Here is a 20,309-nt window from a genome sequence, read left to right on the forward strand (position 1 = left end):
GCAGGGGATGAGGGTTGCAGTCAGCTCATCACCCGTTGTCTCTGCTGCTGCTTCCTCCTCAGGGGAGGCTCCTCACACTCTTCCCCTGCTCCAGCGTGGGGTCCCTCCCACAGCAGAGAGTCCTCCACGAACTTCAGCGTGAGTCCTTCCCACAGGGCTGCAGCTCTTCACAAACTGCTCCAGCGTGGGTCCCCCCTGGGGTCACAAGTGCTGCCAGCAAACCTGCTCCAGCGTGGGCTCCTCTCTCCACGGGGACACAGCTCCTGCCAGGAGCCCGCTCCAGCGTGGGCTTCCCACAGGGTCACAGCCTCCCTCGGGCATCCCCTGCTCCGGCCTGGGGCCCTCCCCGGGCTGCAGGTGGGTCTCTGCTCCCCCGTGGGGCTCCCTGGGTGCAGGGCACAGCCTGACTCCCCAGGGGCTGCACCAGGGGCTGCAGGGGAACCTCTGCTCCGGGCCTGGGCACCTCCTCCCCCTCCTCCTTCACTGACCTGGGTGTCTGCAGGGCTGTGGCTCTCACACAGTCTCACTCCTCTCTCTGGCTTTAGTTGTACAGTTTTGGGGGGCTCTTTTGCCCTTCTTAAATACGTTATCCCAGAGGTGCTGTCACCATTGCCGATGGGCTCGGCCCTGGCCAGCATCGGGTGTGACTTGGAGCTGGCTGGTGTTGGGTCCATCAGACATGGGGGAAGCTCCCAGCAGCTTTTCCCAGAAGCCCCCCCCCCTGCAGCCCCGCCAATACCAAAACCTTGCCCCACAAAATCAATGCAACATGGAGGGACTGAAACATTAGACCCTACCTAGTGGCTGAAAACGCAAGTGTGAGGTCCAGATGCTGAAGTCTGAATGTGTTAGCATCATTATTAGGGAACTGATACTAAGTGACAGATAGATTATATTACATAAAGTTCAATTCCTGGCTGCCCACAATGTCTCCTAATTCAAACAAAGGCCTGACAAGCTACTGACAGTAAATAAATCAAAGTTAAAAGTACATTGCTTTGAAACTTTAGCCTTACTGCCAGGAACATTACAGTAAGCTCATTTGTTAAAAAGTCTGTTTGATTTTGACCTAATACTACACCATAGCAACTGAAAATTATTGATTTCCTGTGTTATGAATTGAGATGAATAAAAATATGAGATTACAAATAGAAAGCCTTCTTTATTCTGTATATTACTTCCACTCTGCTAGTTAATCTGATGCTATTGTTTTTCCTCCTGGTCCCACAGCACATGTAAGTTATCTTACTGGGAAATAAAACAAAATTAAAAGAAAGAAACAAAAATCTTTTCCAAGATTTTACTCTTTGTTTTTAGCTTTACATCCAAGACTAAGCATAAACAAGAAAACCAGTTGCAGTTTTAAAGACTGTCCCACATTAATTCAATTTTCATTTTTATTTTAAAGCATTCACAATTCTTTTGGTCCTGAAGCCTCTTGAGATAGAAGCTGGGATTAATATTTATAGAAAAGTGATTAAAAGACATTTTAATTTTTAAAAGCTGACATGACAGCAAAGTAATACTGTGCATGAAAGCCTAGATGCACATTCAGAAAGGCAACACAAGTCACTTGGAACTCAAAAAGGGCAGAAGTCCCCCTGGATTTTAATTGACATCGTCTTTCTGTGTGTTTGAATCCTGTGCCTTGTAGGCTGCTTCAGTCGGTAAGGAATTAGAAACTCAAGTTAGGGAAAGAATGACAGAAGATACAGTTCCATGATCAGTGACATCTGCAATTCATTAAGGAATTATAATTCTCAAGAAGTCCCTATTCCAAGCGGTGAGAGAAAAATGGAAATGACAAGAAGTACCTGATCACGTGCTTCATCCCTCATCCAAGCCACTTAGCATTTCTTCTTCAACCTCTTACACTTTTGCATGAAAGGTTTCACTGACAGTCTTTATCATCTTGCTCCAGCTCTCTAAAGCAGCGTTTTTTCTAAGTCAAAAAAACTCTAGCTCAACATCTCCTTTAAATATTAAGAAAAAAGAAATGCCTATCAGCAACTTTATCAATGCCACACCAAATCTAAGAGCAAGGAGAAAGGGAAAGCTGCTTCAAGGAACAGGCAGCTCAGAGTCATCAGAAAGAAGAGTTTTCTCCTGGTTGTCTCTTCAGGACAAATGGCCATCTAACGCTAAGACCGTTCATGATGCTGTCCTGCATTTTTATGCCATTCCATGCTCAAAAAGGGATAGCAGCACAATCTCCCACTCCTCTCTGCTACTTCCCAGATGATCACCCTAACCAGATCCCAGTAGCAGTAATTACACATTTGCAGTAAATCTACAAGAACCATAGTGCTGAGGAGTTCTTATACTAAAAGGACATTAAATCTAGGCCCCTGTTACCTGACTCTACTTAATGAAGATGTAAAGTGCCAGAAGATATTTGTCTGAAGTAGCATCAATTCCCTCTCCCTAGCAAAGAGTGCAACAACACTGCAGTGAGAGAAGGACCAAAAGAAAATGCCTTACCCTATGTATATACAAACACTAGTCTCTTCTTTCCAAATTGAAGCTAATTGCAGACACAAAATTAGAAGAAATCAGCAATTTAGATACAGATCACAGAGCTCATCTGCATATCTACACAGATATGATTTAGTTTTAAAGAGAGAAACATCTTGGCACGTAAGCTATGAAACAAATGAGGCTGCCTGGGACATGAAACCTAACGGTCCCTCGTGCCTGAACGCTTAGAAACCAGAATTCAGATGCTTTCCAGAAGTGGAATCAACTCCTGAAACAGCTTTCTCTTAATGGCTTTACTAGCGTTTCAGAACCAGTATTTGTTGACCTTGAGAAAGTAAAGATTGACAGGCTGCCTGTTTGTTTTGGGATTTGTCATTTGACAGAATGGCCACACTGCGCATTTTTCTGCGACTTGATGCGTGGCTGAGCTTCTCACCTCTGACTCTCATTGGCCATTAACCTGACATAATCAATTAAGAAAAAAAAAAGGAAATTTCATATTATAGCTACACTACTTGAAAGCATTTTTCCAACGTTTAAACATGGAGTTTCCTAGTTTTGTTAACAAAATATAAAAATAGGTCTCTGTTTACAAACAGTTACCCATTTTGATTACTGCTGGAAACTTTATTCTGCTTTCAAGGTCTACAAGATCCCAGCTCTATTCTCTCCATGTTACCCACTCTATCACAAATGTATTTGTAAGCACATACCCATCAAAAGTTTGACTTCAATACAATCAGTAAACTGCCCCTAATTTTCTTGCTTTTTTTTTTTTTCCTTGTGGATGAGATAGCAACTCGCTAAGCTTTCAGTTCAGAATTGGGAGTAAGAGAAAATTTTTTTCTTTACATCCTTTTTAACTCTACTTTAAAAGGGCATATGACTCACAGGGGCTAAATACTTAACTGTTTCACTAATGAGCTGAATCCCAGATTGCAAGTATGAAAAGGCACATCATTATATCTGAAAAATCCCACTCATACCCAAGCAGGTTTTTTTACTTTTTTTTTAGATAGATAGATAGATAGATACACACACAAGCTAGGAATCTATAAGGTAAGTTGCTATCTCAGGACTAGTCTACACAAACATTTAGTACTGGTATTCTATGTAGAGATATGGGGGGTGTTGGGGCTTGGTTGTGGGTCTTTTTATTAAAATAGTTGCAGTAATTCAAACCCAAATGTGCCTGTTATTGTATTAATAATAATGATGACATAATAGTACAGTTATTCCCGATGGGACTAGGCTATACTGATGCCTGCAACCACGTGCTCATGATCACTTCAAAGACAGTATGAGATTGAAGCTATTACCACACCCAACCCCTCATTACTGCACCTCTCATCTCAGAGATTACCTCCCACAAAGCTGAACAACGGTAACCCATCGTGGAAGTGCTCCTAGCCCTCTTCAATCTAACCAAATTAGTTTTAACCATCTTTGGGGGTAAAGAAAGCTTTCTGGGGCAGCTAGACGCTGCAGCAGGACTATGAAAGCAAATGCAGTACAATCCAATTCTGGGCAGAGCAAAACTCGTGGAGGGGCAGCAGCGAGGAGCTAGCAGATGACTGCTTCTTAAGCTTTTCCAGAGAGACATGCTTCTGCAACCCTATCTACACCCTGTCTGTTCTAGCCGAGTTTGAACAAAACAGCTTTTGTTTGTAGAGACAGCCTAGCTGCCAATTCGAGCTCAATAACTGGCTCTGGATTGTAGTAGGCATGCCTAGACCTGTAGGATAAAATTAATTTCAGTCAAGTTGGTCTCAATCAGCTGTCAGGCTGATACCCTGCTGTGCTGCAGCAAACCAGATGCAAAGTAAACATAAAATGCTACTTAATTCATTAGTCAGTCAAATCAATACAAGAGAGGCACAAACAGAGCTGAGTACGTAAAATAAAGGCCAAAATCTCAGCTTTCATATTAAAAAATCTTTAAAAGTTCTAAATTAAGAAACAAGAAAATAAATATATTTCTCTTTTCAGTGTTATGATTGCTGAGGCCCATCACTGAACCTGAACGCACGGAGCAGGAGAAAGCTGTGACTTCTGTAAGTTACGTTCTTTCTCTGCTTCAGTACCTGGCTGTGCAAGAGGCTGCTCACACTTCCTTCTGCTCACCTTTTCACCACGTCGCCTGTTCAGGCTGCAAGGTCTGTGAGGGTAGGCTCTATCTTTCAGAGCGTGTGGGTCCCTGCTCTACTAGGTGTTGTACTTACAGGCAGGGCCCTCTGAATGGGCTGTAATCTAAACATCAACAATATCCTTTCTCAGAAGGACAGCATGCAAGTTTGCTTATAAATTGTGTTGCAGATAAAGTTTCCATCACACTTTTAACTATCAAAAGCTAACAAATCTTACTCTACAGTTCCATAAACACTTTAAGCCAGCACTGCTGCCAAGAGAAGCAATCTCATCTGGCCAAAAAAAAAGGTTAGCGTGAGCCCATCTGGGTTCTCCAAGGCAGTTTACAACATAGCTGCACAAATGATTGTGTTGGCACAAGGAATGGAGCAGCAGGGCCATTTCTTCAGGTGGCAGTGCCAGCGTATGCAGGCTGAAACCCATTCTTGAAAGTGCAGCCTGGATTCTCTGAAGGATTTATCTCACAAATCCAAGTTAGGGTGGAAAAGCTATGGGTCACCCAATTTTACTCATAAAACTGCTAATACTCACCTCCCAAGAATGTTGCAAGGTTAAGTACATTCGTGTTTGTAAGGCATTACAGAAGTAAGATTAGTAAATATTTAATTTTCTCTCCTCCTTTTTCCCCTGCCCTGGCCACTAAGTGTAACTCGTTCCGAGTTTCATGCACTAAATCAATGACTTGGAGCAGCTCCTAGAAGGTAGCTGTCAAGCTCCCTGCCTGTCGGCCAGATGGAGGTCAGTCATCATACGCTTGTATTCTGATTTAAAACTGTTCTGCAACATGGCAGCCAAAACAACATCTAAATGCATTATACCCACCCTGCTGCAGGGAACCACAGAATAGTCAGATTACCTCTACAGCAAACATCCTTTCTCACCTTGATCTGGGGAACAGCTGCAGAGGGATAAAGGACAAGTAGATCAACTCCTTTTGCATGCATTCCATACTGTCACACTGACAGAAACAACAGTGAAAAGGAGTGTTTCTAAAAGGTACCTTAATAAGGATGTTAAGAGCATACTGGAAGAGAAAAGGGTCAGCCTCAGTGTCATTAGCATAAGGGAAGCCATCAAAGTGAGGTGGTACATAGCTTGCTTCTAGAGACTGGGTGTGAAAACATGCATTTTGATTATTTAGTTAGTTCTTCAAAGTCCTGCTGTTTCCGAGAGCTAATAACAATTCTTGACTCCCCATCATTTTAAAAACGTGTTCATGTTCGATGGGTTAGGTGGAAATACCTGATGTAAAGAATGCACTAAGGTACAGTCCCTGAAATCAATGAACAATTCAGATAGCTGAGCAGTGCAGAAGTTCTAGGACACCTGTCCCAACGTTTGGTGCCTAGAGGCAACTCGGAGAAACCCACACAACCTACTCCGTTGCACAGGCTCTGACGCTGTCGCTACCAGGGCACAGGGGCACCCATCCTTGTTGGCAGCCAAGGCACAGGACATGCCAGGAATGCAGAACAGAACATGCAGTATGCAGCAGCTCTCCGGGCTATCAAGACTTCTCCAGCAGCTCAGTACAACCACCAAGTTCTCAGCTCTACAACAAAACTATTTTATAAGCTGAGATAAATTGTGAATGCCCATGCTATGTATTATTAGCCACTGAATCTACAGCTCTAATAAACTTTGACAAGACCTTTCTGATTGTTGAGATAAAATAGGGATGTGCCCCATATTACAATAGAAACAATCCTAGAAGCTCCTTGTGCAAGACAAGTCAAACAGAACTGATGTTTCAGTCATACTGACATTTTTCTACTACCAAAATAAAAGTAAATTAGAGAAAAATAAATTTAAAAAGATAAATGTGAGATAAATACAGCTTGTAATTACATAAATCAAACTCGCGTGCTTCCTAGGTTATCCCTAAGTACAAACAGACACTGTTCAAGAAACCTTTCCTATTACGCCCTGATCCTATTAGTATTTATGCACACAGGAAGCTCTGCTGAAGTCACGATGACTACTCACATGCACAAAGTTACACATACTGCACAATTGCAAGTCTCCTGCCATAAAAACTTCACTTATAAATGTAGAACCTAATTTGGCTGCCTATACCCATATACAGAAAAAAAGCCAGCATATAGAGTCTTGACTTTTCCCCCCCTCCCTCTCCTAAAACCATGGAATAAACTTACAGTAGGGTGGAGTTGCCAGAGGCTCTACTCAATAGAAATGAAATCCAGCTAGAGGTATTTTTTCTAATCATTGCTAAAAATAGAAATATGTTTTATATATATATATATATATATACACACGTAAAGAAGCATACACAAATACGTATGAAGAAATAACAGGGTGATCTCTATGCCTTCTTGTTGCTTCTCTGTGTTAGACAGATATTTGTCACTTTTTTCATGGCATGGCAAGTTTCTAACAGCCTGTTCATTTTACGCCTTTCCCTTCCAAGGGCAGTTAGCACTCAGTGCCGAGATGCGCTTCCTACCATCAAAAACACAGAAGTCGAGAAATGAAATAATGAAGTTTTTAGAAAATTAACTCATAGAAGCTTACATTACAAAATGCCAAGAAAAAGAAAGCAACGAAGAAGTCCAGTTGCTTTTGTCAGCCAGTTAATTGGACCAACTTAATCCAACATCCCAAAATAAAATTCTTACTGCGTTCAATTTATTTTCTCTCTACTAACTCCTGGAACTTCCTTTCCTCTAAGACATTGCCACTCACTGCTCTTCTGCACTACAATTAGACCACACCTGCAGAGTTTATTCCAGTTTTGCCTACCAAGGGCCACTTAAAGCCATTCAAGAGCCACCAGCTAGTGACAGCTGGCAAACTCAAGTCTGGCTCAGTAGTCTATCATATGTAATCAATTGCAAATAGAACTTCAACAGACTCATCCCATTATTTCCTAGCTAATTCCCCCGGGAAAACAAGCTAGCAAGCTTCCACTTTGAATCATGAAGCTAGTTTTACCCCTGTCCCTCCTTCCCAACTTCTCCCTTTCCCCTCTCTCTGCACCAGTTCACTGCACTGTTTCAGTTTTTCAGCTTGATATCCGTTATGTTATGTCAGCTGTTACATTACGCTTAAAACAATAGACTCCAGCTGGCTGAGGTCAGATGTGAAAAAAGGACCTAACAAAGCCATAGACCCTCCAGTTATACTGAAATTGAGATACACACTGAATGTAGCACTTAATGACAAACTACTTTCCAGACATTTGGGCAAAGCATAAAGGAAACACCTGTCACTGCAAACATTACACACTAATCCAGATAAACCCTAAATTTAAAAATCTTTCTTTTCACTGCTTGACTTTACTATGCACCAATATTTTGCAGGTTTAAATTTTTTTCCAACATGGAATCTGTATTACCCTGCTTGTTAACTAAAATATTAAATGGTGAAAAATGTGTATTATTTCACAGAAAATATGTTTAGCATGTTTCTTTTAGAGTTAAGCAAGCAAATGCTCTAAGTTTGACATGGATTTACACCCCAGAAAAGTTTATTCAAAATGTAAGCCTTATGTAGGCAGCCTGACGAGAGTGAATGAAACATACATTTTTCAGTGATGGTATTTTCTTAGATGCATCTTTGAACAGAATTTATTGGAATGCTAAAAAACCCTAAAAAAAAATACTAAAAAGTAAAGAAACACAAAACACTATGTGACTTATGAGAGAAAACACAATCTCTTGAGAACAGGTGAGCTACTAATAACTCCGGAGCACATACCCTGCTATTTTTTAAAATGCTGCATACAATATAAAAGCAACGTTCTCTGAAAACTTTCACACTACTATAGTTCCTATCTGTAAAGCTGGGAAGCTTGCTCAGCACAGACAGCCTGGCACTGTGCTCATCTCAGCCTTTGGCCAACACCCCACGCTGCCAGCAAGGGAGATCACCACGTCAGACCGTGCGGACCACCGAGCAGCCAGCACCAGTCTAGCACCAGTGGCTCGTGCTGGCCTGCAATCTGTCACCAGCTCCACCCTGAGATGCAGGAAGGTCACTCACCCCAGCGCCTGTCTTAGTCTTCAGAGTTTGAGCCCCAATAAATGCTTAGTACTTCGTAGCATCTCATCCCAATGTACTGTGGGGATCAGTGTTAAATCCAATTCCTCTGCTCACAGTGATGTAGTTTATTTTAAAGAGCAGCATTCAGGTATGCCACCACAGAACTCCAGGTAGAGAAACCCAAGAAGAGGGATTTTTTTTCATAGTTCTTAGGAAGTAACCAATTTTCTGCATCCAAGCTGATCTTTACCAAATACACATTCCAGTGTAGCAGACTAAAATAAGAATTCAAATCGAGAACTTTTGAAACTGCTAGAAGAAATGTATGCAAAACATGTAAAAAAGAATTTTCTTTTCTATGAGAATAAGCAGTGATTTTTATCACATACATCTTAAAGTAATTTTTGGTGGCAATTTTAGAGAAGTTTAGCCAAATAAGCAACTTCTTTTTTCCCCACTGCAAAGAAAAGGACATACCATACTGCAAATCTTTCGGTGTGTTAACAAGTCTAGTATCTTTTTCTTTCTCTTCCAAGCAAATACCTGTGCAATTCATTTCACTGAAAGCTTTAATTGTTCTCACTTTTTTTTCTAAAATCCATCCACATGATGAGAAATCAGGCAGGCCAAACAGCATGAATTTTGTGGTTACAACCACAAAGTGGCCAGAGTTGTCTGTGGCAGCAACATTTACACAGCCCTTTTCTTCCATGCCTCTCTCCCAAAATTATTTTTGTTGATTACTTATATAAAATTCCCCAAGTCCATGTGAAAAACCATCTCTTTATTAATAGTTCCCTTCTTCCAAAAGATATTTTTACCTCCTTCAGGACACCATCCAAGGTCTGAATCCAGCAGCCCCAGATGGACACAGAGTGGTCCAATGCTGCCCTCTACAGATTTTAAGGGGAAAGTATAGCTGCCTTCTACAAGTGTTCGATTTCTAACACATGTGAAAACAAGAAGTAGCTCCTCTTTCCCTTAGTGGTCTTAGCACATTTTCCTTCCATATCACCTCTTCCTTCCTTCCTGACATTCCCCTTCAGCTCAGATCTCATCTACACCAAACCATAACAACAGGTTATGTCTGTCTTTTTTTTTTTTTTTTTTTTTTTTTAAAGCCCATTTCATTAAATTTGTTCAGCTGTCCCTAACAATCTTATTTCCACTTTAGAAGCATCTAATTTGGCTCCCTCAGACCTGTTCAGAATGGACATAAAGCAGAATTTAAGATGGATTAAAAGCATGTTCATGCAACCTTCTGAACCCAATTAAATCCCTTTAATATCGTGTTTACATTAAACACATAATTCTCCCATACAGACCAGGGGAGTTGACAAGGGATGGCTTTGCGAACAGCTGGAACAAGTGAAGATGTTACTACCAGCAGCATTTCAAACCAACACAGCTGATTTTTCAATGAAGCAGATTAGAAACATTCACATTATCTGCCAGCACAGCTCAGCTACACACATCAGAACCAGACTGAAGAGCAGCAAGAAACACCTGGGTTCAGATTCAGAGGAAGCTCCTTGTCCCAGCTACTAACTAAACTGTCACCCAGCTAAAAGGGGGGAGGGCGATTTTCATCTCTATTTGTGTTTCCTGAGCCCTTGAACCACTCACATTTGGCCTTTTTACTACAATGCAGTAAATGTAAAGAAGCTGACTTGAAATGAAAGCTGGGGTCTCAACTGCAGTTATTGGAGGAATGACAGAAAGGAAATGCTGCCGGGAGTGATTCCCTGGACTGCTCTATCTGCAGGTCCAGAAAAGGAAACGGAGTAAAGAGCGCGAGTCCACCACACATCTTCTACATCAGCTGATCTCCCTCTGGGTCAGACCAGGGGACATTGCTGAGGTTGCAAAGACAGATTTTTTTTCCACTTTCTCAGCTACAGCTGTTCTTTAGAGAGTGTCTGTAGACTAAATCAGTCTGTAGAGCTATCACAGACATTAATCCCATTTAATTTTTCAAAAGAATGAAAACACACCAATGTCCATGTCCTAAGTCTGTGTCTTGGCCTTCTTAACCAAGGAAGACAATCAGAAAAAAAAAAAAAAAAAAAAGCTGAACCTTTGAACTATACAGAGAAAAAATGGTTCAAAAAGGCCATCTTCAGAATCAAAAGCTGTAGGTATTCTTCTCTTTCTTCCTCACAAGACCCACAAAAGATTCCAGCAAACAAAACCCAAGGCTTATTCTCAAAACAAAAGATTATATTAAAAAAACCAAAATAAATCTAGATTTCTCATAGGCCCAAACTCAGTGCCACTTTCTCTTAAATAATTTAACGCCAATAACATAAATGTTAACTACCCAAAACTATTACCTTTTAATCTTAATTGATAGTATTTTTAATGTTTAAATTTTTTTTTAATCACTTTAGTTAGAAGTATGCTAAAGTAGAAAAGGAACCCAGAAAACAGAAAGCTGGAAAGAACTTATACTTTCATCATAAAAACAAACCCTTCCTTTTTTTTTTTTTTTTTTTTGGAATCAATATTGAAATGAGATTCCTACCAGAAAATAGCTTTTTCAGGCACACTAAATATCCCTTGGTTCAGCAGAATATTTAATCCCCTTGGATCAGGCACTTGGATTTTCTTAGATCATGCTGAGATAACAGCATTCTGCTGTGTTCTGGCACCATAAAATCCTTGCTTATGAAAATAAAAGAAAAATATGGCCTCTCTGGGAACATACATCTCTGAATTACTTCTTTCCATACTTTAAATATTGTAGTCTCAAAATCAATTTTTACACAGATATACCACATTCTTTTCATGAGTCATGGCAAAAGCTCTCCCGCACCACTATTTTAAATGGGCCAAGTGTACATATACCCTTCAAAATGATGATCCTTTCACAGTCTTGGCTCTGACTCCAGCTCATGCTGGGCAAGTGCCAACGAGTGGAGTCAAACCCCCTCCAACAGCACCATCTAGTGAAAAAAAGATAAAATAAACACATGCAAATTTAAACAGTTTTCACTGCATTCTGAAAACTAACAAAAGGCCAATTCTCTCCTAATCTCCCATTACAACTGCATTTAGGTATAGCTTTCATCAGGGCTCTTTGCCTTGAGAAGTGTGGTGACAAGTAGAGAAAGATTCAACAGCTAATTGTAAGCTTTTTGTCTAAAATTGGAACACCACTTGGAACACATATGAACTTTCCCTTGTTTATTTTTCCAATGTTAAACTTGCATTTTTCTTATTGTTATGGAAAACAGAAGCATTTTTAAATGCTTTAAAATTACAGATAACACCTTCTATTTCCTCCTCTGTTAGTTGGAAGGGACATTATGAGACAAGTACCTCCAGAATAAAAAGGAAATAGATACATATAAACTCAACAACCTTTCTAGCTCTTATTTTCATATAATTTTAATATCTTGTATGGCTGTATTATTGAAGCACTAAATTCTTGTTCATGAAAAAGAGCACACTCAGCTTCCATCTGTAACTTTAACAGTCTCCCTGGTTTTAAAATGACACGCTGAAGTTGTGTAGGTGCTTAGGGCTTTCACAGGATCAGGGCAAAATACTTTGGCTACATGGAGGAAATATAGTAATATAGCTCTTAATTGTGTTTTCAAGGGTCTTGTTTGAATAGTTTTTCGGTCAGGAGGAACAGATTCTGTACTTTTCCCAACGTGCCTCTTCAATGCCATGCAACCCACAAGTGGGCCGTGGAAGGGATTCTGTAACCACAGTAGTTTGCAGATAACAGACACATGTGCTTTTACTGGTATTCCAACTCATGTTCAAGACGAATCAGATTTACAGTGCCCATGCACTACGCTCACCTAATCAGACTTGCTCCATGGGGCTGTTCAGCTCAGCACACCCACATGCTAACTCGGAGCACTCATTTCCAGCCATTCAGCATGCTATAGTCATTTCTGGCATTTCCACACCTAGGACTGCCTGGTCAAAGCCTCCTGCCCCCAGAATACAAGAAGTCCACAAATCTCAGGTAGGCAATATTTCAAAGCATGCCACTGCACATTTGGCACCACTATCTCAGCCTTACATTTGATGAACTACAATGCATAATTCATTTAGAGAGAATTCTACCCTACACAGGTAATTCTCTCTAAATAAAAGGCAATCTGTTCCTGACAAAGCTTCAGTAATTTCCCTTTGGAATGCAGACAGGGAAAGGTGGACTCAATTTTATAATCTTCAGAAGAAAGACTTAAATGTTTCTAAGTGTTAATTATTTTAATGTCACAGAGCACACACTTGGGCAGTATAACTCAAGTTTCATGGAATGATTTGAAGTCTCATAAACCTCAAATTCCACATGGCTGAAGGTTCCCTCCTTCTCACTGTTTCTGCTAAGCCCAAGCAGAAAAGCTGCCTTCAACATTCCCATGCTCCTCCTGGTATGTTGTTGCTACACTGCTGCTCCTTTGAGGTGTCTCTCACTCAGTACTAGCTTGTAAATTAACTTGTTTGTCCTTGTTTGCTCACCTACAACCACCTTACCTATCTTCATTGTTCTACTCCAAATTAAAGCTATTATTGTGGTATAACTAAAAGTCCCTCTACAAACACAAAAGAGAAATTAATTCCTACTGCAAAGCAGCAGAAAGGGTGCTCTCCTAAGGTTTAATAAGCCTCCTCACATCACCATTTGGGTTGGAAGCTTGCACTGTGTTTCTTCCCTGTTTCATTTCTTAATCCTGTACACTGTTACACTTTTACTTCTTTCTTTGCATTTTACAATTTCTCTTCAACCACTCCTCTCTGATTAACTCCCTCCTTAAGAATTCAGTTACACCTAATTTTGACAGATTATAATGATATATTAGAAAGTAAAATCCTAAAATAAGAACAAAATAGGAAATTTTACTGAGTAGACACTAACAGAAACTAGATTCTGACATTTATATTTGTATTGCAAGGTGCCACAATTCCTCTGAAAGTCCCACCAAAACTGGATAGAGCAGGAAGCACATTGGCCCATCTACTACTTCAGACCAACGGATCATCGTAATCCCCTTAAATTTCTTAAAAGATTAACTGTAGTAATTTTCAAGAAACAATATCAGAATATGCTAATACTGAACAAACAACTACTGAATTCCCAAGAAACCATGCCAGTAGGATTTGAATGTGAAAAATTAACCACAGTTTTTCTCATGATATAGAACAGGAACACTGATTCACACTATTTAGAAAGCGAGATAATACAGAGAAGTATGAACACCCAATACATTCTGGATATGACATACTTTGTATGTAATCCTGAACACATTGCATACATATTACATGGAATGTATTGCACACATACAGACAATACATGCTGCATACAGTATGAACACACAAAGTGAGTTCCATGATTTCATGCGAGGGGAAAAAAAATGGAACATCACTGGTTGTCACTAGAAGTTATTTCATTGAAACAACACATATGTCAAAAAATTACAATATATTGCAAAGCTGAGTGAGATATCACAACTGAAATACATCACAGAAATTGGGAGAAGTATCCAAAACATAAACAAACCTGTACAAAAAGGAAACCACAAACCAGAAAAAGTACTGGATGCAGAAAAACATGTATAGACTCACTTAGCTGGCAACTAATTATAATGTTGCACCTAGGAGTTCAAATATCTTACAAGTTAGTTAAAAACAATGTACCAGACATGAAGATACCTTAAATAGAAATAGAGAGATTGACACTAAACTTAATATACTATATTCTTTTTCTTACAGTATTTATATTAAGTATGAAACCTTAGTGTATTGAATAGATATTGACAAAATGTATTACAATTGATAGGAGTTTTAAGTAAACTTTTCCATGTTAATAATGATACCACACATAACTGATACTACTGGTACACTGCTGTAAGAACTATTTTGAACAAACATTTAAATTACTAGTCAGCATTTTCTCAATACAGTGACAGTGCTTTCACATGTAAAATAATGGTAATTTATTTACAAATACAGAGCAATCAATGATTTAGCACTGGGTACCCCACCACTGAGGTAAGTATAAAATCATGACTCTCCAAAACTAAGGCTCTTCAATGAAACCTAATCTGGTGGGACAGTAGTACTCTTGGAACACTTCCTGATACATACCTGTTGCAGCACTAGTGTACTATAAACAAAAGGAAACAACATTTACTCTACAGAAGGGAAAGTGTCTAAGACAGGTGGAGCAAGTTGTCTTAACTCTAAAGTCAATGAAAATACAAGAGTTTTAAATTTGTGAAAGGAAGCTGGATCTGACATCAACTAAAAGACAAGACTTCCACTTACTTTTTTCCCACCTATGGTCAGGTGTCTGGTCTTCAGTATGGCTGAAAAATGGATTAACGTGAGCAATATGAGGGATTCGAGCTTAATTAGAAGCCATGTGTGTTGGACACAACACAGATGCCCTCTGTATAGGCCATATAGGGTAAGACTTGGGGTTTGTGCTACCATGACTTTTGGTGTTTCTGTGGCCTTACAAACTCATTAGGGAAAATCAGAAAAGCCTCTTGTCAATTAAACCATAAGGAACATTCTGCTCAACGTGATATTAGCTCAAGAGATCAGAATTTGCACATTAAGAACAAACATGCATCAATCACATTAACATCCACATACATACCATCCAAAATAACGTCCCTGTAGCAAGAGCTGCATACTGTTCAATTGTAGAAAGCACACTGAAGATAAGGCATACGAGCACAATAAGGAAGCTGTAAATAAAAAAAAAAAAAAAAAAAAAAAAGTAATGTATAATAGTCTAGCACGAACCTAGAGGGAGGACAGATAATTATGCTGTTACAAATTATCTGTACACACAGAAATGTCATTGGTATTGGATTATCTTAAAACACAGCTAGTAACTTCTGAGTGATCCTGCTTCATGTTGAACAGTTTATTTCTCTTCAGATATTAAGTTTTTTGGGCTGGACATTATCAAATGAAATCGTGCAATAACATTAGCTTTAGCTACCTTTAAGACTTGCTGTTTCCTAGACCTCGGGAAAACAGCATTCCTTGTTCTTTCCCAATGTAAGGGCTACTACAGCTGAATCACACCACACAGCCCCCTCCCAACATGTTTCAAATATTTGCCTTTTTGCTGTTCCAAATTCTAATGAACTGCAAAAAGAAATCCCGACTAAGCCAGAGCTTAACAGGCTCTACCCAGAGTTTAACAGACTCTACCCACACTGTCTTTCTTAACCAAACTCCAAAAGGCCCCAGATAAACAAAATCTGACATTTGGTATCTGAAACACTGATTCCATTTTTAAATAAAACAAAATTTCAAAGCAACTATCAGAGAGAAAGTGGGAATGTTTGTTCCCTGAGCCCCCCTGCCCAAGCAAGTCCTTAGGGAGGGGATCCTGGTTCCCAAGGTAAGATTGGGGCCAGCCAGGGAGTTGCAGCACACTCAGCTCAACTGCTCATGGTCCCCACCAAGCCTCTTCCCGCAGCTGGGAAGCAAGGCTGCCCAGCCCCACAGCCTCTGCCCTCAAACCCTTCCCTGAGCAGCTTCAGCTGTACCCTCCACCCCACAGGACTGCTGCTTGCTTTAAGGGAACATAATGCATTTGGGAAGCAAAATATTTAAGACCCAAACTGGATGCTACCCACTACACACCAGGCACATGCAGCTTCCAATTCCCAAACAACTGTGTGTTTCTTTTTAAAACATGACATAAGCAATAAAGATGACTTAAACCAGTCACTTATTCAACAGAAAGCTATTAGGGTTATTTTTCACAACTCTGTTGAGACAAGTAACACCAACCCTTTGTACTTGACAGAAATTTGCTTCAAAATCCAATAACTAAATCATCCCCCCCCCCCTTTACAGATCTCTAAAACAGTTCATCACTTGGGCTTTTTCCTCAGAAAAAAACAACAAAAAACAATTCACATAATGAATGAAATTGAACTCAAGAGGAGAAATATTAAAACTGGACAGCAGTGGCTGCAAACCGGCATGGCTCAGCTCAAGTCACCCAGGACCTTTTTCTTTTTTTCACCTAAGTGAGAACTTCACTGGGTGAAACTTTTGAAACACCAAGCACTCAAGAAAACAAAAGTGTGTCAAGATTGACACAATAAGCTCAACTGCCAAATGATCCCTTCAAAATACAGCGCATGTGAGTCTAATGCACACACAAATGATATTGTAAACACAATACAAAATCATGGAGAAAAAGTTCGTAGGTAATTAAGTACAAAAAACAAACTAGTAAGTGATAATGAACTGATGGTGATAGGATAGAGATTATCACATATTGACACACACAAGAATATACTTTTCCTAGGCAAAGTCTAAATATGTGGGCGTTTCTGGTTTATCTCAAATCTTCTCCTTTCACCTTGCATCTCAAACTTTGGCCATTCTTAAACAGTGTGCAGACAAGGCAGGGGAATGCAAAGATAAGCCAGTCATTTCAAACATAACATAAATGTTCCCCAAGTGCCCAGCTCTTTGCTCTGCAACGCTCTGACAATGACGTAAAACCAACACACGACAGGATGAACACAAACGGGTTCAGTTACACAGAGGTAGCTAAGGGTCTCTGGATAAAAAGTCCAACATACCAGTTCAAAGCAAACAACGAATTATATGAGATGGTGTAAGCTGTCTGAATACACCCTGAGCAGTAACAATACTTACTATTCCCCGTGATAGTAGTAAGGTTCTTCAAAGTGTAACTCGGCCAATACATGAAACCACAAGAGGGCACCAAAACAAAGCTAATCCCATTTCTGTACTTTTCCCAAACAAATACAACTGAAGAGAACGTAAAAAGGATTAAAAGTGAAAGTTTGTGTGCCTAAGTGACAGGAAAATAGGGTAAATCGTTTGACAAATCTCTTTGCTTGTTACCATTAGATAAACTGAAGTCTGACACAAGAACTGCACCAAGTGCCAGTCACTACACTACTGACTTTTATGGGGTTCCATGTACACGGATCCATTGCAGTCTTGTTAATTTTTTTCACTCCCAGAAAAACTCTTGAAATTTATCGTTGTGCTCTCTCCAAGATGAAGCATGAGACACCTTCATCCCCACAAATACACATTACCCAAGCAAAACAAAGATGTTCAGTCAGATATTGCTGCTTCTCATCTGTTTGTTAGGCATTAGACATGTGGCCACAAGGCCCCCTAGTACAGGTGTGACAGTGGAGCGCCACAGCCGAGCTACTAACCTTATCACACTGGCATCATTATTTTGCTTCTGAGACTAGATCAGCTGCATGTAAGGAGCAGAGGGTGTAAAATTAAGAGAGAAAAAAAACCTATCTGGCCCTCCTCTGGCATTACCCTGCTGATTTTTTCCTTCCAACACTCAGCTCTTACCCTGTTTTTTTTTCCAGTACTAGTGGCTTCCTCCTCCACTTCTGAGGCATAAGAAGGGAGTGAGGCACCAGGAAAATGGATTTTCTTAGATTAGTTTGCCACTTTTTTTTTCTTTTTCTGACAGCTACCTCCACTCTCTTCAGCCAAAAGTGGAGCACAGATTCTCAGTTACTGCCTACTTTTAATTGTTGACAGCAGACAAGTCCACAGGAGTAAAACCGTTAGAAACAACAAGTTGCAAGGACAGACTCTGCCTCAAACTTGAATTTGCTTTATGTGAAAATCATAACTGTGAAGCCTCAGAAAGCTTCCACTATGCATGTGAGAGCTGTGGGGTTTTTTCCCCAAGCATTTAGAACATAACTGAACTTGTGTGAATTTTCAGATTTCAGAAAATCAGACACAAAACCCTGAAAACAGAAGATAAAATTTCAAAGCCCCCAAATTGATGTATTTTTTCAAAGCAAACGTTACAATCTTCACATGCCCAGAATAGCCTTGTCACTCTTAATATTGGCTTACTGTGATCACTATTACTACATTTTTCAAAAAAAGTACTCACCTTGATACAGATGCCAAGCATGTAAGCTGTGCATGTATCAGACAGATTACAGGGCAACTGAAACCAACCTTACAATAAGCAGCATTAGACAAATTACTAGTGGGCAGATGTATCAACGCTACCCTGATCAATCACATAATTCCAGATAACTAAATCAAGAGCTTTGTTTCAGACAAACTAAGCCTCACCTGCACATCAAAGCTCTGTTGGTGGTGGAAAGACACTGGACACCTTCAGGGAGCAATATATATCCCATATGAAACAAGTTACCATGCAAAACTTACAGTTGTTTCAACTGTTGAGCTGGTGAAGACTCTAAAGGTGGACATTAATTTAGATTAGGCAAACTGAATGTGGGCTATCCAGTGTACAAAACATTAGACTTCACAGAACAGTCCTTTACTCTTCACTGGATGGTAGGTAAGCTGCTTTTTTGTAACATAACGAGTGGAAAAGCATGTTACTTAACCAGCCTTGCTTCTCTGCCTCAGAGTGAAAAATTAAAACTACCTTCAGTCCCATATAATACCACTCAGGGACTTACAGATCTAAGATGGATGAATGGTTTAACCAGTAGCATCAGCCACTCTGGAACACCCTGCTAAGCATACAGTCCCATGCTGGTTTCACCAGTTGTACACAGGGTAGCAGAACAAACATGCACCATTGTATCTGCCCTAACGACTCCAGTATAATACCTCTTTCCTCTAAAGGAGAGACAAACAGCAAAACACTGACTTTAACTCTAGCAGTCAGAAAAGGCTTAGTCTCTTGAAAACTACCTTTTATCTCTTGAAACCCATTGCTTGTTTGCACTCTACGTGTAAATGTGATCATCTTCAAACAAGGAAGCAGAGTGATGAGTTCAGGCTTTCATCAGCTCTGATCTAACTCTCAGACTGTGGGGCCAAGCAAGCCCCAGAGATGAGGAGATAGCCTGTGAAGCCTTTCATACTGCCTGTCCCGGGTTACAAAGTAGCATCTGCTTGCATCTAGATAAATCACAGATGCTGCATCAGCAGATGCACTCAAAAATACTTAACTTTGTGGTTAACTCGAATCTAACAGTGCTATGTTTCTTTAAACAGCACCAATGTTACAAGCATCTGAACATATCTGTACTTCTGGATATGAAATCACGAAACCACTATTAAAGCAGTGAGGACACTAATGCTTACAAAGCAGCAGATGTTTTCTTTCATGGACTCCATTTTCAGTAGACTATTACAAGGTGACCCGTTTCCTCTCACCAGCCAGCACTGTTTTACTAGAAGCCAGTTCCTGTGGTTGTCTTTTCAGGTCGGATTTTTACAGGCACTGCATAGCTGGTGGAGTCATACCCAGAAGTGGAGCTATCTCAGCACATGTCAAACAATGTCAACGTGCACCCTCCAGTAACACTTCGAGCTCACGCACATCCAGGCCTGCATACAGACTTGAGATGTGTGGCTATGTTACGCTACCTGTTAAAAAAGAAAAGCACATACACAGGCACAGGTATATACGGAGATACACGAGACAGCATGTGCACGGATGCATGTATGTGGGCAAAGACAGAATCAATAAAATTTGGCTTACTCCACAAAGTCAGCCAGATGATTTAGATACTTTTTTGTCTCAAAGAGGTTTAAGAAGTCAGAGCATTTCCAGGAAAGAATCATACAGCTGACAGGTAAACATGAGCAGCGAGTACATGCCCTATATTTTGCAATATATAGGAAACATATAGGGAATGTATTAAGAGCTAAAAGGGGATTTAATGGTTTCT

General features: G+C 40.1%; 1 protein-coding gene across 3 annotated transcripts in view; it reads right to left on the reverse strand.

Moving 5' to 3' along the window:
- KCNQ1 (potassium voltage-gated channel subfamily Q member 1) overlaps positions 1-20,309 on the reverse strand; it is a 420,899-nt gene that overhangs the window by 290,713 nt on the left and 109,877 nt on the right. For all 3 annotated transcript variants that reach the window (XM_026850358.1, XM_026850357.1, XM_026850359.1), the window contains exon 2: positions 15,254-15,344. In XM_026850358.1, coding sequence (XP_026706159.1) covers positions 15,254-15,344 — 91 coding nt within the window. The remainder of the gene's footprint in view (positions 1-15,253; positions 15,345-20,309) is intronic.

This window comes from Athene cunicularia (assembly GCF_003259725.1).
Source record: "Athene cunicularia isolate RWA chromosome 5 unlocalized genomic scaffold, athCun1 chr5_part2, whole genome shotgun sequence".
NCBI classification, from domain to species: domain Eukaryota; kingdom Metazoa; phylum Chordata; class Aves; order Strigiformes; family Strigidae; genus Athene; species Athene cunicularia.